This window comes from Nothoprocta perdicaria, unplaced genomic scaffold (genome assembly GCF_003342845.1).
Source record: "Nothoprocta perdicaria isolate Ctin4 unplaced genomic scaffold, notPer1 scaffold_157, whole genome shotgun sequence".
Classification (NCBI taxonomy): Eukaryota; Metazoa; Chordata; class Aves; order Tinamiformes; family Tinamidae; genus Nothoprocta; species Nothoprocta perdicaria.
This window is the reverse complement of record NW_020454727.1, coordinates 61,447-82,983: the sequence shown is the minus strand read 5'-3', so window position 1 is coordinate 82,983 and position 21,537 is coordinate 61,447. Positions and strand designations below refer to the sequence as shown.

The 21,537-nt window shown below is 66.9% G+C and overlaps 1 protein-coding gene across 1 annotated transcript in view; it reads right to left on the bottom strand.

Annotated features, from left to right (window-relative positions):
* Window positions 1-1,293: 1,293 nt before the first annotated feature.
* Window positions 1,294-21,537, bottom strand: part of UNC13A (unc-13 homolog A) — a 23,534-nt gene continuing 3,290 nt past the window's right edge. The window contains exons 10-45 of the mRNA XM_026035154.1: window positions 20,294-20,872; window positions 19,599-19,689; window positions 18,809-18,858; window positions 18,226-18,304; window positions 16,939-16,944; window positions 16,739-16,810; window positions 16,421-16,640; window positions 15,951-16,178; window positions 15,508-15,649; window positions 15,193-15,362; window positions 14,985-15,100; window positions 14,737-14,900; window positions 14,494-14,644; window positions 12,779-12,847; window positions 12,558-12,647; window positions 12,286-12,420; window positions 12,017-12,150; window positions 11,558-11,643; window positions 11,200-11,326; window positions 11,013-11,109; window positions 10,740-10,883; window positions 10,510-10,593; window positions 10,162-10,239; window positions 9,811-9,899; window positions 9,577-9,729; window positions 9,293-9,416; window positions 7,801-7,806; window positions 6,431-6,469; window positions 5,274-5,303; window positions 4,559-4,615; window positions 4,403-4,483; window positions 4,148-4,295; window positions 3,492-3,548; window positions 2,179-2,271; window positions 1,943-2,102; window positions 1,294-1,633 (exon numbers count right to left, since the gene is read on the bottom strand). Of these exons, the coding sequence (XP_025890939.1) occupies window positions 1,345-1,633; window positions 1,943-2,102; window positions 2,179-2,271; window positions 3,492-3,548; window positions 4,148-4,295; window positions 4,403-4,483; window positions 4,559-4,615; window positions 5,274-5,303; window positions 6,431-6,469; window positions 7,801-7,806; window positions 9,293-9,416; window positions 9,577-9,729; window positions 9,811-9,899; window positions 10,162-10,239; window positions 10,510-10,593; window positions 10,740-10,883; window positions 11,013-11,109; window positions 11,200-11,326; window positions 11,558-11,643; window positions 12,017-12,150; window positions 12,286-12,420; window positions 12,558-12,647; window positions 12,779-12,847; window positions 14,494-14,644; window positions 14,737-14,900; window positions 14,985-15,100; window positions 15,193-15,362; window positions 15,508-15,649; window positions 15,951-16,178; window positions 16,421-16,640; window positions 16,739-16,810; window positions 16,939-16,944; window positions 18,226-18,304; window positions 18,809-18,858; window positions 19,599-19,689; window positions 20,294-20,872 (4,438 nt within the window). The 3' untranslated portion in view covers window positions 1,294-1,344. The remainder of the gene's footprint in view (window positions 1,634-1,942; window positions 2,103-2,178; window positions 2,272-3,491; window positions 3,549-4,147; window positions 4,296-4,402; window positions 4,484-4,558; window positions 4,616-5,273; window positions 5,304-6,430; window positions 6,470-7,800; window positions 7,807-9,292; window positions 9,417-9,576; window positions 9,730-9,810; window positions 9,900-10,161; window positions 10,240-10,509; window positions 10,594-10,739; window positions 10,884-11,012; window positions 11,110-11,199; window positions 11,327-11,557; window positions 11,644-12,016; window positions 12,151-12,285; window positions 12,421-12,557; window positions 12,648-12,778; window positions 12,848-14,493; window positions 14,645-14,736; window positions 14,901-14,984; window positions 15,101-15,192; window positions 15,363-15,507; window positions 15,650-15,950; window positions 16,179-16,420; window positions 16,641-16,738; window positions 16,811-16,938; window positions 16,945-18,225; window positions 18,305-18,808; window positions 18,859-19,598; window positions 19,690-20,293; window positions 20,873-21,537) is intronic.

The window sequence follows — 21,537 nt, the reverse complement described above, 5'->3', positions numbered from 1 at the left end:
TCTTCCCTTCTTTCTCTTTCTTCCCTCCTTTCTTTTTTTCTTCCTTCCCTCAGCTCAGCTGCGCCCCTGTTGCCATTCCTCTCCAAGCACCCCAGCACGTGGGGAAGGGTGTGCTTTTTTTTTTTTTTTTAATGTCAGGTATAATAAAATATTTTTACAGAGCCCAAAAAAGTCAAAATAGTGCAAAACATCTCACTGTCATGCATCCATGGTCACCCCCGCCGGCAGCGGTGCCGGCAGGCTGGGTACGGACACGCGGGCATCGTCAACCACTGTGCTACGGGAGCGGGGTGGGGGGGTCCGTCACATGCCGAAAGGGGGGGACATCTCGGGGCTGGGGGGGGGACACCTGGGGCTGGGGAGCCCCCGGAGTGGAGCAGCACTTAGAAAAGGGGTGTAAACATTAAACAGCAACGCGAGTGAAGAGCTCGACCCTTTGGTCCCAGGCGCACCCTATAGAAAAAGGGGTGGGGAGAGGGGCCGGGCTGAGCACCCCTGTGCTGGGAGGGGGGGAGAGAGGTAATAGTGGCGAGGGGGCTCGAGGGGGCTGGGTGGCCGCCCTCGGTGGCCCCGCGCGCCCCGGCTGCCCCTAGGGGACACGCACACCACAGGTCACAGGGAAATGACATCAAAGGGGACACGGGGCCTCCAGGCTGGGGTGTTGGCAGGGGGGGGGGGTTGTGCCCCGCAGGACCCTTGGGTGCTGTGGGGACCTTGCAGGGCTGGAGGGGCCCGGCTGGCTGCAGCCGGGTGCCCTCCTGCTCCGGCCACGGCACCCGGGAGCTGCAGCCCCTCGTGGGGGCAGCGGGGAAGACGGGAAGACGGGAGCCGGGCCGGGGGCTTCTCGGGGGCGGCGCAGCCCCCATAGCCCTTGCGCCGTGTCCCCCTGCCCCGGGGCCGCACAGCTGCGTATGTGTGTGGGTGCCCGGCGGGCAGGGATGGGCCCCGTGTCCTCCGTGGGGTTGGGATCCTCGTCCCGGCYGGCCAAGACCCCCCTAGGTTGGCACCCTCCTTGCACTGGGGTTCGGGACTCCGGGGGAACGTCCTTGGGTGCCCCCACCCCGGAAACGCAGGGAAGGGGCACCCTGGCCACACGGGGGGCCATCCCGTCCCTGTGTCCCTTGCCCTTCGGTGGGGCTTGGCTGTGCCCTTCCTGGCACCAAGGGGGACACACAGCGTGGGACACCCGCGTCCCCTCCCTGGCACCGCCCCGGGCGCGGGGAGGAGGGCGGCCCGTCCCTATGGCTTATCCACGGCTAGAGGATGCTGTAGAAAAGGGGCCCGTTGGGGTGAGGAAGGGGAATAAACGGGGCCTGGCGGGGGGGACGGGGAACGGGGGGCACTTTAACCACTGCCCTCCTCGGCCGAGCGCGTGTCCGACTTGAGCTTGACGAACTCCTTGGCCACGTCGTCGTTGCTGCGCTGCGAGAGGATGCGCAGCACCGTGAGGCCCGTGTCGTCCATGTGGATGCGGCGGCCCAGGGGCAGCCAGCAGGCGCAGGCCGGCCGCTGGAGCAGCTCGCGCAGCTGCAGCACGGCCATGCCCACCGTGCGGTCCTCGCGCGCGAAGCAGTAGTCCTTCACGCACACCTGCAGCTCGTAGCACTCGGGGCCCGTCTCCGTGCCCAGCGTGCTGCGCCGGGGAGCGAGGGGGGGAAACGCGCGTTGGGCACCGCYGCAGAGCAGCCGCGGAAGAAAACAAAGCAATCGTCCCGATTTTCTCCCTCCCACCCCCAAAAATGCACTTTTTTGATGGGCTGCAATGCGCTGCTTGGCGTTGGCCAGTGGAAAGCATCAAAACGTCCCTTTGGAGGGAAAAAACCCGGGTGCTTTCAGYGCTGCCGCATGTGCAGAGGACACGGGGCTGGAGCATCCTCCGGGATGTGGGATCCCCCCCCGCCCAGGACAGGGCTGTCCCCCCCACCCCAGCGCCGCCACTCACAACTGGAAGCTCTCGTTGTACTTGGGCGCCCAGCTGTTGTTCTTGGACTTGGTGGCGAATTTCCTCTTCTTGTCGCTCAGGTGGGGCCCGATGATGTTGACCTCAATGAAGGGCCGGAAGATGCCCGACGTTTGCCACTTGAGGTCATTGGCRGCCACCACTAGGAGGGAGAGGGCGGTGAGGGGCAGGAGGGTCATGGGGATGTCCCCATGTCCCCATCCTGCTGCATCACCCACCTTTGACGGTGACTTTGTGCTCGCCGGTACCCGGGTGGGTGAGGAGCTCCACGTGGATGGAGACCTCGCCAACGGGGTCGTCCACACCGGAGCCTGCATGGCCGGGGGGGACATGTGAGCGGGACAGCATCGCAGGAGACAGGTCACCAGGCAAGGTGGCATCAAGGTGCCCCGTGGTGGCCCTGCTCTCCGCACTGCTGGGAGAATCTTGCTTTCCCCATCCCATGTTTTGGCCTTGGGAAGAAGCCCCTGGCCGGGGTGGCAGCGAGCAGGGACAGCGGCAGGTGCCRGTCCTTGCAGCTGGTTGTCACTGCTCGGCACAAGGAGGGGGACGTGTCGTGCGGCACCCAGGGGACTCGGTGCTCTTTGCGCCACCTGCTCTGCCCCAGCTCTGCACTGGGCAGCAGGGACCCGAATGCCACCTCGTGCCACCCTCGGCTCCACCCAGGTCCCCTCCACGTTGTGTGGGGGGYCACACCAAGCCCTGGGCCCCCTCCTCGTGCACCCAGGGCAGGGGACACTGGGGTGACCCGCGCCCAGGAGCATCCTCCCATCCACCACCCTGCGCCGCGCATGCACCCATGGGTGAAGGAGGGCGGCAAGGCAGAGGGACGGGTGAAGGGACAYGTCAGGCTAAGGAGGGGACATGAAACCAAGAGCAGCGAAGAAGCCCCACGCTGGGGAAGGAGGCAGGGACAAGACCCAGGCGGGAAGGAAATCACAGTGTGAAAGAGGCCACGTCCCCGCGCGCCACTCGGTGCCACCAGCCTGGGGACACGTCCCTGGAGCGGGGCGGGCACCCTTCGCTCTCCATCCTCTGCCTCACCGGGACACCCCAGCGCCCCCGGGCACCCCTGTGCCCACCCCGTCGGTGCCACATGCTGAGCCGGGATGGAGGCGATGGAGGGGGGTCCAAGCATGGGTGCGGAGCCCCCCGCAGTGGGGGGCGGCCAAGCGGGGCCCCCGAGGGGCACAGAGCAAGGCTAGTAAAGGTCCTGCTGGCAATGGGGGGRTTGGGGCAGGGGGGCGGGATCCACCGTCCCAAAGGGCCACACAGGGCTGTGTGTCCCCTCAGAGGCAGGGTGCCCCCTGTGCAAGGTCCCTGGGTGCCCCATGGGGTGGCACTAGCGGGTGGCACCGGCCCGGGCGGCGTCACCCGTGCCCGATTCCTCCAAAGTGGGGACACGGGGCACCCGGCGGGGCTGAAGCTCTGCCTGGCCGGGCGGGGGACGGTTACTAGCCCTGCTGGGACGGTTACTAGCCCAGGCGGACGGCGGCAGGCAGGGGCTGGCGCGGGGGAGCGTCACACGTACCCTTCTCAGGATAAATTTCTTCACTAAGGGTAAACCTAACCCCTTTGCCACCGTGCACTAGTAGGAAGGCGAGAGAGAAAGACGGAGACACAGGGCGAAAAGAAGAGTGGAAGAGAAGAAGAGAGAGGGGCACAGCGAGCGGTGGGGAGGAAAGAGCGAGAAGAGGGAGGAAAAACACAGAGAAGAGAGAGAGAGAGGTCAGGTCTCGCAGACAGACGCACGGCCGAGCAGCCAGACGACACTGCAGGACAGGGAAGCGGCGGGCGCGCGCGGGCACCCGCCCGGCCGCCACACACAGCACGGACTGCCCTGCACAGAGAGCCAAGCGCCCAGACGCACACGAGGCCGGGCGAGGGACACGGCGGGACGGGGCACCCGGCGCCACGCACGGGGACGTGCGCCTGGGGCCACAACGGGGGCTGGCACGAAACCGTGGGGACGGTGACGTGGGGACGGTGACGGGGGGGACGGTGACGGGGCTGCTCGGTGGCCACCGCCGCAGCAGAGGGGGGGCAACCCCCACCTTGGTCCCCCCTCATCCCTTGCGCCCCATCCTGCCCATTGTGCTGGACACTGGCCGCTGTCCCCAAGCCCCGCCGCGACGCGGCCCTTGGTGGCCTGGAGGGGGGGGACACTGAGGGGGTGGCACATCCTACCCTGCGAGGCCTGGGTCTGCACGAAGGTTTTGATGAGGAGGTCGGTGGCCTGCGTGTAGAGGGACAGCGCGTAGCGCAGCGACTGCAGGTCGGGGCTCTTCTCCAGGAAGGTCTTCTTGAGCCCCACGCCGCCCGCATGGAAGTATTGCTGCCAGGAGGGGCACCAGGGCGGCTCAGCACCGCCGGGGGGTCCTTACGGAGCCCCCAGGGCCACCGCGAGCACCCAGTGGGCACCATGCCACCGCGGGGTCCCACCTTGATGGTGTCCAGCGCCAGCTCCACCACCGCGCACTGCTTGGGCGTCAGGCTCTTGGCTTCCTCCCGCACCATGTGGTCCTGCGCGGGCCAAGGCGGCGCTCAGAGCCGCGCCGGGCGCCCGGGCCCCGCTGCCCCCGCGCCCACCGCCCTCACCTTCAGCTTGGAGAGCTGGCCCAGCTCCTTGGCCGCGTTGAAGATCATCTGGGTGCCCTGCGGGGAGCAGAGAGAGGGGCACGGGACGGTGAGCGGGCGCCGTGGGTGGCGGCTGCTGTGGGGCCGAGGCGGGTGCAGCCGGGCTGCCCGCTGGCCGTGCCGACCTGGAGGGCGCTGCTGCATCCCCCTTGCTGCCCAAAGCCAGGATKTGGGGCCTGGGACAGGAGCCGGGATGCTGCACCAGCAGCCCCACTGCTGGTCCCAGCTCGGCGCCCGGAGCCCTGGCACGCAGCGGAGCYGGGCACGGGGCCACCGGGACCCTGCAGGGACAGCATCCCTGCACCGAGCATGGCAGGACAGGGGTGGCACAGCCCCTGGTGCCACCCACAGAGCCCCCAACCCCTGTGCCCACAGGGCACAGCGTCCAAAGGGGTGTCCAGGGCTTGGCAGCGGCACAGTGCCCATTTGCGCCCCCTCCATTAACCCTTTCCGTTCTGCCCCCCGCTTGGTTCCCATTAACCCTCCCTTGCTGGCCCTGGTCCCTCGGCGGGCTGGGAGCCAGGGACACGGGTGTCCCCTGAACGGAGCCCGCTGGGACACGGTACAGAGCTGCCCCCCAGCCTGCAGAGCAGGGCGCAGCGGCCGGGGCGCAGGGCCGGCGGAGGCAGGCACGGGGAGCGGAGGCGCGCGGGCAGGAGAAGAGCCGTGTCCTTACTTCAGTGTGACTGGGCAGCTTCACCCTGCTCTGCAACGAGAACAGCAAGGGACAGTTACCGGCGGCCCTGGCAGCGGCCGCGGGCTCGGCGGCGCCGGCGGGCCCAGGTGTCCGGGGGTGACGCTGGCCGGACACCAGTCGGCAGCTCAGAGTGTCAGGCCGGGCGCTCGCAGGCGTCCAGCCTCCCCCRGCTGCCCAAGTGCTCTGGACCCACCTGGTGATGAGTGTGCCAGGTCTCTGCTGCCATTGCAACCCGCCCCGTCTTTGCTCCCAGCCCCGGCTGCTCCAAGAGCAGCAGGAGCAGAAGGAGAGCTCGGCACAGCGGAGCCGGGCGGCCCTGGGGGCCCTGCTGTCCCCAGGGTGGCACCCTGAGGTCTCCCCTGTCCCCAGGGTGGCACCCTAGGGGCCTCTCTATCCCTAGGGCAGCACCTTGGGGTCCCCAGAGCAGCACCCYGGGGTCCCTGCTGTCCCCAGGGCAGCACCCTGGGGTCCCTGCTGTCCCTGGGGCAGCGTGTTGGAGTCCCCGCTGTCCCCAGGTTGGCACCCCGCTGTCCCTAGGGCAGCACCTTGGGGTCCCCAGGGCAGCACCCCGCTGTCCCCAGGGCAGCTGGGGCTGAGCTGAGGGCCGCGCTCCGGAGCTGCCCTTCCCAGGCTGCAGCTCCAGGCAAGGCTGGAAGAACCCCCGGAGTTCCTGAGCACCCAGGGGGGGCTGGGGGCACCCAGGGGTGGCGGGAGCACCCATGGGTGGCGGGGAGCAGCTAGGAGATCCAGGGGATCTCTGCAGCCCCTGTCCGCACCCCTGGGGTGTCACCCCTTCCCGGGGGGACACGGCGGATGCCTTTGGGGACCGGCTAGTGCCACGCTGGGGCTGCAGAGGAGCCACTACATGTCCCCCCATCCCCCTTGCAGAGACACCCCCTGCACCCCCCCATCCAGGCCCCGTCCCCCGCCCCGTCCCCAGGACACAGCCCCGTCGGCGGTGGCCCCAGCGCGGACAACACGGCACAGCGGGACACCACAGCACCCACGGCACATCCAGACAGCACGACAGGCAGCACGGACAGGCCCGGCCACCCCGGCCGGGGGGACACGGGGYGGGCAGGGGTCCCGGGCGGCCCCGGGGCCACGACACACGCAGCAGCCCACGGGCTATTTACCTTCTCTGTCCCCTTGCCATGTTTTCTCAAGAGCGTGCCCTGTAGAAGCAACGTCAGAGGGTGAGCGGGGGCGTGGGGGGGCGCGGGGACGGCACTCGGGGACAAGGGGGGCCAGAGGAGGGGGCTGCAGCGCAGGGGCGCAGCCCCCGCTGGGACTTGGCAGGCAGGGTGCAGAGCTCGCTGCCCCCCGCTTTTTTGGGGGTGGGCTGGTTTAAAACGGGGCAGACGTGGCACATGGCGGGGGGGCTGAACCAGCCTGGGGGCAGTTTGGGGCACAGATGGCCAAAGAGCATCTTCAGGGATATGAGGGSGTCCTGTCCTGGGGGGAAACTGAGGCACGCGGTGCTGGGGGGGTSCCCTTTGCCTGGGACCCCCCCCGGGGTTGGGCAGAGCTGCCACTGTCCCCATTGCTGCAGCAGGGACAGTTGTCCCGGTGCGGGGACGGAGGGTGGCCTGGCACAGCCAAAGGCTGCACCCTGGCACCCTCGTTAGGTGCCCGCAAGGTCTGGGGGCTGCCGGGGTCCTTCCAAATGCCGCTACYGGCCACCAAGGTGTGGGGATGAAGAGGGACGAAAGTTTGTCCCTGCAGGGACCTGGGAGCCGAGTGCCTGGAATCCCGGACCGGGCACCCTGGGAAGGTGCCAGGGGCCTCGGGGGGCTCAGGGTGGTGGTGGGAGTGAGGGCTGTCCCCCAGGGATCCAGCTCGTTGTCCCCAGGGGAATAGGAGACAGCGGAAGGGAATCTCGGTCAAAGCCGTGCAAGGAACTGACAGCAGCGCTGAGAGAGGGGCCCAGGAGTCCGGGATGCCAGTCATGCATCCCGGCCAAGGAAAAAGCCTGTGGGGCAGCTGCCCTCCCCGATCACCCCTCAACCTCAGCTGGGGACCTCCGTGTCCCTGCAAGACGCTTGTCACMAGAAGCCTCTGCCCTCAGCACCCGCCCTTCCCCAGCACAGCCATAATCTCATAGGGAAACTGAGGCACAGCGGCCAGGAAGAGCAGCCCCATCCGCCTGGCACATCCTTCTCATGCTCCTGCTGAGCTCTGTCCCCTTGGCGGCAGAGCAGGACGGGGGGATCTGCTTGGATTTGGCTGGTCCGAATAGGTGGCACTGCCAAGCGCTGGCAGCTCCTTCCCTCCGTGCCAAGCCTGGCCCTCAACCTGGCAAATCCAGCGGGCATGGGCGCCTCCGGGAGCCTTCCAGCGCCGGCCCGGCTGGCTGTCCCACCGGGACCAGTGCCAAGTGCGCAGCAAGGGGACGTGGGGACACGGAGGGCAAGGAGGGGACAGCCACACGAGACAAGAACCGGTGAGGTCGGGACCRACACACAGCGGACAGACAGACAGACACCCCGGGAGCCGCCGTACTTACAATCATCTGCCATTGAGAGGCGAGCGGAGCAAGTGGAGAGAACAACCATTGCATGAGTGTCACGTCCTGCTGTCACCCTACCCCGGTCACATCCTGCTGTCACCCCCCGGCTGCCCACAGCCCCGGCCGCGCGCCCAGAGGGCATCCGGCGCCGGGATCCCGGCGCTCCAGCATCCCTGAGCTCCACGGCACCGCATCAGTTCCGCGCCACCCACGCCGGTCCATCACAGCGGGTGACGTGCGGTGACAAAGCGATCCCAGCGCGGTGACGCACAGGGTGAGACCTGCTGATGCCCACCCGGGTCACGGTGCGGAGCAGACGCCCCTTGAGCCCCTCCAGCTGCTGCTCCGGGACAGACTCTCCCCTCCAAGTTGGACCCTACCCAGCACCAAGACCAGCCTCCAGCCAGAAACTCCCCACAATTGGGGGAAAAAATGCCCATTGTGGCATTTTAAGCCATCCACACTTCCATGGGAGCCTCTTCAAGGGGCAGGAAGGGGACAGGACCCCGGGCTGCAGTGGGGACCTGGCTCCGGGTCCTCGCTGCCCTGGAGCTCTGCTGGCTCATCCGAGCGCGCGGAGACGCTCCGCGCTGGGACAAGCGGCACCTCAGCGGGCCACCTCGGTGCCGAGGGCTGCAGGGAAGCAGCCTGTGTCACACTGTCCCTTAGACAGCCGGTGCGAGAAGCCCCAGGGTCCCAGGGGACCAAGCGAGGTGACACAGCAGCTCCGGGGACGCCCTGCTAGAGCCCATCCAACAGTCCCAGATCCCAGCTCTGTGGGAAGCCACCAAGCGGGACAAGGACAGGAACAGCCTTTGATGTCACTGGTCCCCTGGTGAAGGGACCTTCTCCTTCCTTGCTAGACCCCCAAGAGCACAGAAGCAACCCCCCAGCAAAAGCCATGAGGCCAGGCGGTGGCAGCCCCCCAGCCCTGGGGACATTGCCACACGCAGGAGCGCGGGGACACGCAGCAGCGCGAGACGGAGCCTCGAAGCCTCCAGGAAGCCTCTCTCCAAGTTGCCAGGCGATTCCCTGCACTTCCCACTGCCTCCGGCTCCGTCTGGGCCCACCCAGGCCCTGGGCGAGGGCTGAGCCCAGCCCATCACGCCTGAGCCCGGAGCAATCCCAACCCCACGGTGCCACCGGATTCACGGATTCAGCGCCTGGCGCAAGGCCCGTGCCCTCATCCCATGGAAGGGGATGCTGCGCCTGCAGCCTGGGGGGCAGAATGGGGAGGAAAGGACCAATTTCCCCCGATAGGTGCCATGACGGGGGTGGCAGGAGGGTGACAGTCCTTTGGTGAGGTGCGCTGGATGGCACTGGGCACCCCAGCATGGACCTTTCCCTCCTCCATCCCCTCTCCAGCCACGAGCAGGGGGCTTGAACGAAGCCCTCACGTCCTCAGCGATGTCCCCCATGGGCCACCTGTGCACAGGGCACAAGGCCGGGCGAGCTCCAGGGTCCCCAGGCCCCGTCCCCTGCCCCTCACCGTCTGGTCAGTGAGYGGCGGCAGGACGATGGTCTTCTCCATGGTGTTCATCACCAGCTTCCAGAGCTCCTTCAGCACCCGTTTCAGCACGGTCTTCTCGCAGATCTTGGCAAAGAGTGTCAGGCTGCAGAGAGGGGACAGAGCTGAGCATGGCACCCCTGGTGCCACCCTTTGCTTGGCCACCACGATCCCCATGAGACATTGGCACAAGTCCCCATTGCTCCCAGAGTGGCTTGGGGGGCCACAGGGGTCCCCGTATGGGCCTTGCTGTCCCTCACACTCACTTGCTGTCCAGGAGGTCCATGATGGGCTGCAGGACGTTGTCGGCGTCCTGGGCCACGCTGCTGCACGTGCTGGCGGGGACGTTGCCAGTACCTTTCACCTGGCCCAGGATGTCACCCATCTGCTTCACGCASTCCTCGATGTGCGGCTGGAAGCTGGGGACCGCAGCGCTCAGCATCCCCCAGGCCACCACCTGCCCAACAGCCCCCGTCCCGCGTCCCCTGGCCCGGGGCTACCTGGTGGCGAAGATCCGGCTCAGCTCGTCCAGGACGTTGTTGAGCTTCACCTGCAGCTCCTTGAGGATGTCGCTGGCTTCTGTGTCCAGCTGGGGACGGGGGACAGGTTGGAGAGGACACTGGGGGTGGGGGCTCTCTCCCAGCCCTGGAGGGTCTCCGCACCCCAAAAGCACCACAGGGGAAGGGCAGAGCCCAGCGCTGGTTGGAGCTGGGGTGGCTGAGCTGGCAGGGTGCCATGGGGTGRCACAGGGTGGTCCGTGCCGGAGGGAAAGGGGGCTGTGGAGCCAGGGAAGGGGTTGCCCCAGGGAGGTGGGACTATGGGAGTCCCCCCCAAGGGGCTCTGACACTCACCTCCTTCCCCCCCATGGCTTCAAACATCTTCTCCAGCTGCACGCGGAGCTGCTGGATGTTGTTCATCAGGATGCAGGGCTGGAGGGCAGCATGGAGAGCAGGGTCAGCACCAGGCACCGCAGCACCGCAGGGACACGGGGACAAGCCACCCTGCCACCACCCCACACCCTGGGGACACCCAGGGGCCACCTGTCACCCACCCACCGGCTCCTTTGGGCATCAGCAGGGACRCCCAGGCCACCGACCCCGCAGGGCAGCAGTGTGGGGACACCAAGGCCCCTTTGAGTGCTGGGACGGGATGGGGGGCACCAGGCAGCGCCTGGCCAGTGAGACGAGCGGGTACTTCACCACTTTCTCCTTCTCCTTGGAGCAGTAGGAGGCAAAATCCTTGGAGATGATCTCGGCATACTGGAGCAGCACGTTGCTGATGGTCTGCAGCCCCCCAAGCGATGGGAGTGCAGCAACGAGGAGGAGGAGGGAGGGAAAGAGCCGAAAGGAAGGACACAGTGAGTCTCGTGGAACCCAACAACGGGATCCGCTGGGCTGTGCCAGGAGCGCGGGCAGAGGCAGGACCCCACCTTGGCAAAGCGCCGCATGTAGTGCCCCACGATCTGCGGGTCGGGGCACTCGAGCTTCTTGATGATCTCGAAGCTCTGGTTGAGCTGGGAGAAGACGTCCACGACGGAGCAGGAGAAGAGCGCGTGCTCCGACGTCTGCTGGAACTGCAGCGGGGACAGGGCCCGTGAGCCGCCCACATCCCCTCGGCCAAGGGAACAACCCCCAGGCACTACTCGCGGGTGGCCACTGCTGTCCCCTCCCTGAGCTCTGGCCAAGACCAGMTGCCCTCCTACCCCGTCCTTCTTGTCCCGCTCCAGCGCTCCRTGCAGGAAATCCCGCGACACCTCCTCGTTCTCATCCAGCCACTGGATCACGAAGGGCTCAAACCAGCTGCGAGAGGGGCACGTGCCCAGTGAGGGCGGGCGGCGCTGGGGAYGCGCGGCGCGGGGCGGGCAGCTCCCCGCCGAGGCGGGCACTCACGCAGGGTACTCGGGCACGCGGCTCTTGAAGGAGGGCAGCTCGGTGACGTACTCGTTGTAGAGCCACTTCACCTTGAAGTGCAGGTTCATGTAGTCKGCGCTCTTGCACAGCCGGTGCTTGTCGTGCTCTGTGCGGGGAGAGYGCCGTGGGCACAGGTCGGCTCGAGCCCTCCCGCGTCCCACCCCGGGCACGGGAGCTTTCCCCATGGTGGCTCTGGGGGTGCYAAGGTCAGCTTGGGCCGTGGGTGTTTGTAGGGAGGGATTTCAGCTCACGGTGACGCTGCTGGAGGTGGCGGGGGAGCGCCCCGCCGTGTCCCCACCGCCTYGGTCCTGCCCCACGGGTGCCTGGGGACACTCACCCTCCATGGCGTACTTCATGTCCTGGGCGAAGAGGTTCCACATCACCTCGGCGCTGATCTTGCCCACRTTGAGCTCCTGCGGGAACCTGCGGACGAGGGCACAGGGCGCTCGCGGGGAGCCCGCAGACCGAGAAGCAGCCCCCACGGCCAGGGTCACCCCACAGCGGGGCYCTGCGCCACCCACGGCCATGCCTGGGCTGTCCCCATGTGTCCCCCAGCTGCTGGGGCTGGTGCACGGAGCTCAGGACACACTTGGTGACACCCCTTTGCCTGTCGTGTCCAGAAACGGGGCTCCTGGGGGATCTCCCCAGCTTGCTGAGCAGCTCACATGGGTCCCTCTCCACCGCCCCGTGCCTCAGTTTCCCTGTGTTTAAAGCGGATGCTATGACACCAATTCACCCAGGACCCCAAGGGCTGGAGCGTGACACCAATTCACCCAGGMCCCCAAGGGCTACGCACTGGTTCAGGCAGGGCGTGTACGAGTTCTTGTCCTCCTCAATGATGGAAACGATCAGGGTGATGAGTTTGGACCAGAAATCCAGGTTCTTGATGCTGGGGCCCTGCTCCTCAGGGGGCACCTCTCCCTTCTTGCTCTGCATGGGGGACACGGGAGGCTCTGGTCACTTCCACGCTGGGGACGTGGGAGCACCCAGGGGCTCCACGCCGGCCGCAGCGCTCACGGGCAGCCGCGGGCGCGAGGCCGGCGGCTCGCGGCTCCCCTTGCTCACCGGGTCCGTCTGGTACTCGCGACTGTAGAGCTCATGGCAGTTGTTGAAGATGTACTCGTAGGTGGAGTTGAGGCAGGCCTTCACGCAGTCCTTCACCACCTGGCTGGCCCGCGGAGGGCTCTGCAGCTCCTGGACCTGCGCGTGGAGAGACTTGTGGAGCCGACCGCGCCGGCCACCACTGGGCACAGAGCCACTGGCCCCGGGATGGGTCCCAGGGTCTGGCAGGAGCGGCACCACCAAGGGCACCRCCGTGGCTACTGCCAGGGCCATACCTTCATGCGGAAGAAGGTGATGCTGGTCAGCAAATCCACCGTGGATTTGAGGTCCTGCAGCCGCTCAGGGCTGCTGGCAGGGAAGTTGTTCTGCAAAAGGGAAGGGAAAAGCAGTTGCCCATGGAGTAAAGCACAGGGAAACCACCCGACTTTCCCAAGACRAGAATGCAGCTGCCTCTTCCATAGGCGGGTGGGGAAACTGAGGCACGCRGGGCGCTTACCCGGTACATGGAGAGGTCGATCCGCAGGGAATTGTGCAGCTGGTCGAGGAGCTTCACGAACCGTTCTTTCTGCGGAGAAACGCCCCGGAGCAGGTAAACGGGGGCAGAGCGCCCGGCGCCGCATCCCACCCCCCTCCCGGGCTGGCCTGCCTCTCTGGGCCCCCTGGCCCTGTGCCACCCCCCTCCCCAGCTCGTCCCCCCTCATCTCCTGCCCTCCTGCGGGCTGTGCCCTGCTGGGAAGGACACCCGTCCTCGACGGTGGCCGGGGGTCGTCAGCGGGCAGCGTGGAGCAGACGGCAGCAATCGGGGCGGGGGGTCAGCGACGGCGGCCGGTGCCTGAAGCCCCCACGGGTGCCCGGGAAGGCGGCAGCACCACAGGGGACAAGTGGGGACAAGACAGCCAAAAGGTCCCCCAAGGCCAGGGCGTTGGGTGGGAGAAGACTGCAGGGGCTCAGGACGGCGGCTTTCTCCAAGCGCCCCAAAAAAGCGGCTGAGGAAAGAGCTGCTTTTGCAAAACCCGCCCAGTTTCAGCCACAAAGCTGCTTCGGGCCTCGCCGAGACCAAGCCACCTTGGCCAAGCGGGTACTGAGGGACATGGGCAGGGCAATGCCCCGGGGGGCTCCAAACCAGCCGGATGCTCCAGGTTGGGGGGCAGCAGGATGCTGGTCCGGCACCGCCTGGGCTGTCGTGCCGGAGCCGAAGGAAAAGCGCCCGCCGGGCTGCGAGAGGGCGCGCGGAGGCTGGCGGGGAGCRTGGCAAGCGCGCAGGGCCCGGCTTCACGGGGGCACCCGCAAGCGAGGCTGCTGCCATCCCGCATCCCGCCCTGCGTGCGGGCAGGGGGCCGGGGGGCACCGCGTGCCGGAGCCTGCGTGGGGCGACCGACCGCAAACCTTCCGGGCGCCTTGGGGCGAGACCGGGCGTCCCCGGCACACGGCGGCTGCTACAACCGCGCTCGGCCCTAAAGCCGGGCGCTTTAGGACCCGACCTTTAGGCTCTCTAAAAAAAGAGAAAGAAATAAGTTTTTTTAACACCCTCCGCGGCAGAGCAAAGGCTTCGCRTGTGGTTTCCTCCTGCACCCTCGTGCCTGCAGGACCTGGTGCCCAGCTCCACTCTAGCTGTTCCCTGCCTGCTGCTACTGGGATTGGGGTCCCATCCCCACTCGCTCCGTGCAAATGCGGAGTCGCTGGGGTGGGAGCCCAGTCCATCCTCTTCCTCCTCACCCCGAGGGGCAGCCCGGCCCCGGTGCAAACTCGCCTCCTTGCAGTGGGTGGTGCAAAGCTGGGCACCCACAGGCACCCATGGGTGCTGGTGCAGCTGCCGGAGGGGTTTGCACTGGGCTTGGGTTGCACCCGACGCGCTCAGGGCCGTGCAAAGCGCCCCGTGACCAGCAGGGAAGGGGCTGCATGAGAAAGGTCATCGTCTTGCAGGAACCGAGTGCCCAGGGGGGCACGGGGCACGGGGCCACACATTGCAGCCCGGCAGTCCAAGCCGGGGTGGCTTGCAAAGCTCTGCAGGAGGATTCAGGGCGCAAATTCAGATGGGGAAACTCCCTCCTTGGCAAACAGGGGGCAGATTGAACCCCTGGGGCAGAGGCCTGGCTGCGGGGCGAGCGCAGCGGGGGGGTTTGCACGGCCCCTGTCCGCCCCCCCGAGCCCCCCACCCGCCACCCCCCCAAGAGAGAAGAAGGAAGAAGGTTTACGCACCATCGGACTTACCCCGAAATTGGAGGCGGCGAAGCGGTCGGAGGCGGACACGTTGGTGGAGGCGGTGGTGTGGGCGTAGTAGGCGTTGATGTTGGCGAGCAGGGTGCTCATCACCGCCGGCACCCCCGGGCACATGTACTTGGAGGAGAGACAGGCGAAATGCCTGGGATGGGGGAAACGCGGGGGAAACGGTGGGGATCCGAGCGCTGACCACAGCCAGGGATGAGGGTAGGGGCAGGACGGCGGGGAGCTCACGTCATCGCCTGGTAGATGGACTCGACGCCGTAGCGCATGGCGAACTCATCCACGATCTCCTGCGCTGTCTCGTCGAAATACACCTTCCAGGCGTCGTCGCCCTTGGCGTCGGGGATCTTCACCACCCCGTTGTTTTGCAGGTCCGTCACGAAGTGGAAAAGGTTCTGGGAAAGGGCGAGAGGGTCCCGTGAGGTCCCCGTTGGGCACGGGGGACCCCGTGATGGCGGCGGTGCCCGTGGGGCGCTCACCTCGTGCAGGCACGTGTACTGCACGTGGTACGGGGCCACCTTCTCCTCGCCCTTGATCTCCACRCTGATGTGCAGCCGGATGGCGCCCGACACGGCCGACTTGTCCGTGCGCTTGTCTGCCTCGGGCACAGGGAGAGGGGCATGAGGCGCTGGGTGCCCCGAGCATGGCCCTGCCGCGGCGCCATCGCGGTGCCATCGCGGAGCTCACCGAGGTTGTACCAGACGTCCATCTCGCCGCTCAGGGTCCGCACCTCGATGATGGTCTGGCCCAAAAAGTCGTCGGACTCGCGCTTGAAGCGCTGCTTGACGCGGGACTTGATGTCATCGTCCTCGTCCCACACGCGCACCTTGATGCGGTCGGAGGAGTTGTGGCACTCGCTGCGAYGGGAAGGGGACAGTGTGAGCGGGGACACAGGCACCGTCCTGCCCTCCCTCCCCAGGGACCCTCCACCTCCATCCCCTGCGCTCAAGAGGGGAAAGACGGTGCCCAAAACCGCAGCAGGGAGGCAAGGACCCAACTTACAAATGGAAATTCTCCTCCCAGACYGGGTTGAGATTGCCGTAGATAGTTTTAGTCCTTTTTTTCGTCTTTCCAACCTGGACAGTAACATAYGGGTCACTGGAACCCGTCTTATCCTTGGCTTGCAGACCCTGGGCGCAAACGACTGCAGCAGGGCACGCAGAGCCGGCCACGCGCGGGCACCACCGGGCAGAGAGAAGAGACGGAGAGAGCAGTGAGCGGCGCGGGCACGGGCGGCGGGCAGCGCGCGCCAGGGACGCCCCGAGCCCGCCGTGCGCCACGGCACCTCATGCAGATTGCCCCAAATTCGCCAACACCGATGGGTTTGCTGGGGGGGATATGTGCCCGCAGGATGCCATGCACTCCATCGGGAGCCACAGGGACACAGGGGTCCCCCCCACGGTGGTGGCATGGGAACAGGTTGGAGCGGTGATACCGGTGCCTACCCGTGATGCTGATCTTGGCCGACCACTTGGAGGTGCCGTCCAGGACGCTCTGCTTCACGGCCTTCATCTGCTGCGTGTGCGTGGTCTTGGTGACACCGAACACCTCCTGGATGAGCTCGAAGATCTCAGGCTTGTTGCGCTCCCGGATCTTCATGCGGTCCTTGAGCACCATGATGATGTTTTGGGTCCGGTCCTCYGCTCCGTGCTTGGAGCTCTTCTCCGCTGCCCCTGGGAGAGGACAACAGTGATGGGYGGAACAAGGGACACAGATGGCACTTGGGAATGGCCTGAGCATCCCTGAGCTCAGCACCAGACATGGGCAAATTCCAACCTGGCAGGATCTGTGCTCTGGTCAGGAATTGCCCAGTGCATCCCCACCATGCACAGAGCGGGAATGAGGATACGAAATCCAGACCAGCCGCGTGGCAGGCGGCGAGGGGACGGCGGGGGACACCCTCGGGGCTCCTTACTCTGCAGGCAGTCGGCGTTGAGCAGGTCCTGGCACTTCTCGTGGCACTTGACGCCGCACTCGGCGCAGCGCATGCCCTGCCGCGCGATGCCCCACAGCAGCCCCTCGCACTCGTAGCAGTAGGTGGGCGTCGTGGCCGTCCACACCTCGAAGTTGTGCGGCGTCGTGCACGAGATGGGGTACACTAAGGCTTGCAGGGTCTTCTTGTAAACGTGGTTTTTCTGCGCCGGGAAGGAAGGCAGGGAGGGAGCAAGGGAGAGCTCCCACGTGCCTGGGTGGCGTCGCTGCCACCCCTGCAGCCCCCCGCGCTGGCACCTACCAGCTCCTCGTTGTTCAGGGTGCTCGAGGCCAGCGCAGACGTGATTCCCGCTTTCCTGGACTGCACCAGCGACTGGCGGAGAGAAAAGTGGATTGCGAGTCATGCGGGGGGGAAGCCGGGGTGGGGTGGGGGGTCTCCCCCTGTCCCCAACAGYCTCCAGCTGCGCGGCCGGGCCGTGGGGGCTGCCGGGGGACACTCACCATGGCCTGCGGCAGCAGCGGCAGCGGAGGGAACGAGAGGCGTTAGGGTTTCACAGCTCCACAATTCCCACCCCTTCCCTCTCTTCTCCTTTGTCACCAGTAGGAACAAGGTGGCACCGATCCCCGCCCAAGGCCACCACGGGGCTGGTCCCCCTTAGCGGAGGATATTCCAGCCAGGGTTCCCCAAACCTGCAGCCTGCAGCGAATCCCACCGGTCGGGAAAAGCAGCAGCCCAGAGGGACCCAGCGTGGCCACAGCCAGCCCGTCGTGGCCACAACCAGCCCGTTGTGGCCACAACCAGCCCGTCGTGCCCGTCCCTGTCCCCATCCCGCCGCGACACAACACTCAGCGCAGAAGCATCAGCGGCTGCCGCAGCAGGGAGGGTGATGGAGGGCACTGAGGCTGGGGGGGACGGGGGGAGGCAGGTTGGGAACAGGAGCACCCTGGGGTGGGCACAGAGTGGGGCCAGGAGGGGTACAGGGAGGTGGGGGGCAGAGGGCACCTTCCTGGGGGCGCGATGGGCGTCTGGGTTCCAATATTGCTGAGCCTGGCTTGGCGCATCCCTGCATCCCAAAGCAGGGCCGGGCTGGATGGGCCTGGGCACCGCCCGGCGGGGACAGGGACAAGAAAATCCCATYAACCAGAGCGGCGCCGGGAGCAGAGCCCCTGGCACGGGATGAAGGAACCACGTGGGAATCGCCGGCAGCAAATATGGGAAACCAGCCGCTGCTACGGGGCGCCTCGGACTGATGCTCCGTGCGGGGACGGGGCGCCTTAAAGAGAAGCACCCAGCGGGGGGGCCCGGCCGGCCTCGCAGCACCCGCTCCCTCCCGCCCCGCTCCACACATCCCGGGACACGGCACGAGCGTCCCGGCGCCAAGCCGCCACACTGGGCGCTTGGCCCCGTGCCCTGCGGCCAGCACGGCCGAGCACCCCCGCGGCGGCCGGGCCGGGCACCCACGGGTGCTCTCTCTTTAACCCCTCGCACGGCGCTCACCAGGTCTCGCACTAGAGGGAGAGATTTGCGTCCAAGCTTAATGTCGGGCATGCTGTCAATGCAGCGCAGAAACCTCACCGCCGCCCCCCTGCAGCCGGGGGCGGCCCAGAAAAGAAGAACAGAGAACACAAGGCACGTTAGAGGCAGCCGGGGAGCGGAGCACGGCGAGCGCGAGCCCCGCGCGCGCGCCCGCGGCGGCGCCGCCTCCGCGGCGGGCAGCGACGTCCAGCGGGTCGGAGCGGGAGCGAAGCCGGCGGCTGGCGGGTGCAAAGCGTTAGGAGGAACCTCACCAAATCGCTAACTAGGGGGATGGGTTTTCTCTTGCGTATGTCCGGCATGCTGTCTATAATGATCAGCCCGCCGCCCGGCCTGCAAGAGAGACGAGAGTGAGCGGGGCGCGGGCGGTGCCAGCCGCAACGGGACCCCCGAGCCCCGTGCCCTGCTCGGGATGCAGCAGCCGGCAGCGCCCGGCGGCGGCTCGAGGCCACCCGGCTCCATCATCCGCCCGCTGGGGCAGGGTCCGGGCTGCTGGATGGCAGTAAAGGGGATGCTGGCAGAGAGCTGCTGCTGTGGCCATGGCTGGTACAACGTGGGGACAGTGAAATGCTGCTAAAAAAGGAGCATTTGGGGCTCGTTTTGCTTTGGCTTTGTGGCGCGGAGCAGGACAGACGGGTTTTCCGCTGAAGCGCCGGGGCCGTGCTTGGAGCAAGATGCTGRTCCGCAGCCTCCGGCCCCCGGGAAAGCCAGGGTTCCTCTGCAGACACCCAGTGTGATTCCTGGAGGATCTGGGGTCCCCTCCAATCGTCTCCAGGTGGGACTCGGTGCCATCCCGAGCCACTCACCTCCTCGCCCGCCTCCCCGTCCCTCACTCACCCGCCTTTGAACCAGAGGGATTTGGCTTCTCCGTCGCCRTCTCCGCGGGCCTGCAAGACATATGGTGCCAGTCAGGGGCTGCAGAGCYGATCCCTATGCCGGGAAGGCAGCGGGAAGCATTCTGGCATCCCAGGGATGCTGCTCTGCTTGGGAATGAATGAGCACTGAGCCAGCGGGAAGCATGGAAAGGGATTACGGATAATGCACGCTCCTAAAACAGCTGGGATCTTTCCAGCACGGCGTTTGTCCTGGGAAGACAAAAAACCCTTGGAGACGTGCTGGAAAACGGGCAGCCAGGTGCCCGGGCGCTCCGGGCAAGGGACAGCCACAGCATCGCAGGGGAGGCTCCGCGCACGGAGCCAAGCGGGGGGAAAAGCCGGGAACGTGGGGTGGGCGCAGGGCCCGGCGCCCCTGCCCCACGCAGGGGCTTTTTGGAGGGGGAAAGGGCCGGTTTTGCCCCTGCCGGGGCCGGGCGCTCGGGACGCGCGCGGCACATGCTTACCTGCAGGCGGGCTAGAGCCCTTCCCTGCGGGCAGGGGAGACGCGGGCGCAAGGACCATGGTGGTGGAGAACTGAAAAGAGAAGCGGCGGGGAGGGGGGCGCGGTGCAGCCGGAGCCAAAACAAAAAGAAAAGATGGAGGATGGAGTCTAAAAACAGAACAGAAAATGGTCAACTCAACCAACGGGGAGGCACATGCGGCGCATGCCGGGGAGGGGGAAGGTCCTCGTCGCCCCCCAGCCCCTGGTGCCGGTCCAGGGGCTGGATTCCCGCGGGATGGGGCTCGCTCACCTCCTGCAGCTGCATGCAAACCTTGTTGAAGGCTCGCAGCCAGTTGGCCTTGGCGCGCGCCTTGGGGTCCTGCACCTCCGCCGGCGCCTCCCTGCGAGCACACGCAGCCCGTCACGGCCCCGCCGCGGCGCGCACCCGGATGCCCCTCCAGCCTGCACATGTCTTGTCTTTTCCTTCTTTTCCCTCTTTTTTTTTTTTTTTTTGTTTTTTTAGGGGAAAAAATAGAGGAAAGGGTATCCCCGTCTCCTGGCATGACATGAATCTGCGGTCTCAGCCCCCAGGAAGAGGTGCTGGTGGAGCCAAAGCAAGGCCACCTGCCTGCAGCCCTACATATATAGGGTTGGGGTTTTTATATTTTTTCAAAAAAACTGCCATCTCATTATGGGTTCTTTTAAATCAGAAGTTCCCCTGACTCCAGGCTGTAATTTAAGCCCCCCCAAAAAACCCCGAAAAAGCTGCATGCCCACCAGGCAGAGCCTCTCAATAACTGAAGACAAAGACCGGCCCCGAATTATTGGTGGCACTGGGGATACGGCCACCGAGGAATTCACCCTCTCGGTGCAGGACAGCACCCGACACCCTGGACACGGCACAAGGCGCTCGGTGACACCCGCATGGTGACATCCCCCCAGCCTCGGCCACCTCCGGCACCGTGGGTGTCCCGGGGACCTGCTCTCCCTCCCGCTCCCTCCTACCTCTCGGCGGCTGCCGGGGGCTCGGGCTCCTGCGCCGCCTCGGGTGCGGGGGCTTCATCCTCTGCCCGCTGGGCTAGGAGGGACTCGGGGCTCTCCTGGGGGGCGGCCGTGTCCTTGTCCTCCTTCCTCTCCTCCTTCCTCTCCTCCTTCCTCTCCTGCGGTGGCTGCGGCTGTTGCGGGACGGGCTGCTGCTGCCCGGGCGCTTTCGGCGCTGCCGCCGGGTACGTGTCGTGCTCCAAGGCTTGGGACTCATAAACCTCCTGCTCCCGCAGCTCCTCCTCCTCTTCCTCCTTAGCGTAGCCTTCCTCATTCTCACTATAGTCCTCGTTGAACTCTTCCTCCTCCTCCAGGTAGAGGTCGTCCTCCTCTTCCTCCTCCTCCTCCTCCTCCTCCTCCTCCTCGTCCCAGCGCGGCGAGTCCTTGCGGTAGCTGACGGAGCTGTGGCACGAGTGGTAGGAGTCGCCGTCGCGCTCGTCGAGCTCCGAGTCCCGCAGGCTCTCGTTCTCGAAGTCCTCGCTGAGCTGCGAGCTGCCCTGGCTGAGCTCGGCCGACGAGGCGTAGCGGCTGCTGCCCGTGGGGCTGCGGGACACGGGCGCGCCGCTGAGCGGGGGGCCCCGGCGTCCGGGCGCCCGCCGCGGAGGAGCCGGCCCCGGGGTGGGGGGCGCGGATCCCCACGTGGGAATGCCGGCGGAGGCAATGGGAGGCATCGAGCCCCCCGTGTCCGGCACCCCCTCCAGCCCATTCCCGTTGCCACATGTGCCTTTCCCAGAGCTCCTTCCTCCTCCCCGCTTTCCCGGCTGGCTCCCAGCTCTCCTCATCCTGCTCCCTCCTTGGGCGTGCGCGGCGGCTCCGCTGCCCTGAAGCAGGGCCGGGGGCGCGGGGCGGCACGGCGGGCGCGGAAGCGGGCATGCAGACAGGACACGGCCAAGCCGAGGCCGACACCACGTCGCCAGCAGCGGCAGCCGGCGCTCGGGGCAGCCGAGGGCACGCAGCACGGGATGGCTCTGCATGCGCAGCGGGAAGGAGGGTGCTGGAGGGCGGCCGTGGGTGCCAGGGAGCGGGGCGCAGGCAGGAGCCGCRGGATGGGGCACTTGGGAAAGGGGGCCCTGTGGAGGGCACGGAGAGACGGTTCCTGCTGGCACCGCAGCACTGGGGAGAGCCCAGGGCTCTCCAGCTGGAGCAGGAGGAGCTCGGATAACCGCCCTGCGCAGTGCAGGGAAGGTGCTGCAGCTTTGCAATTGCTC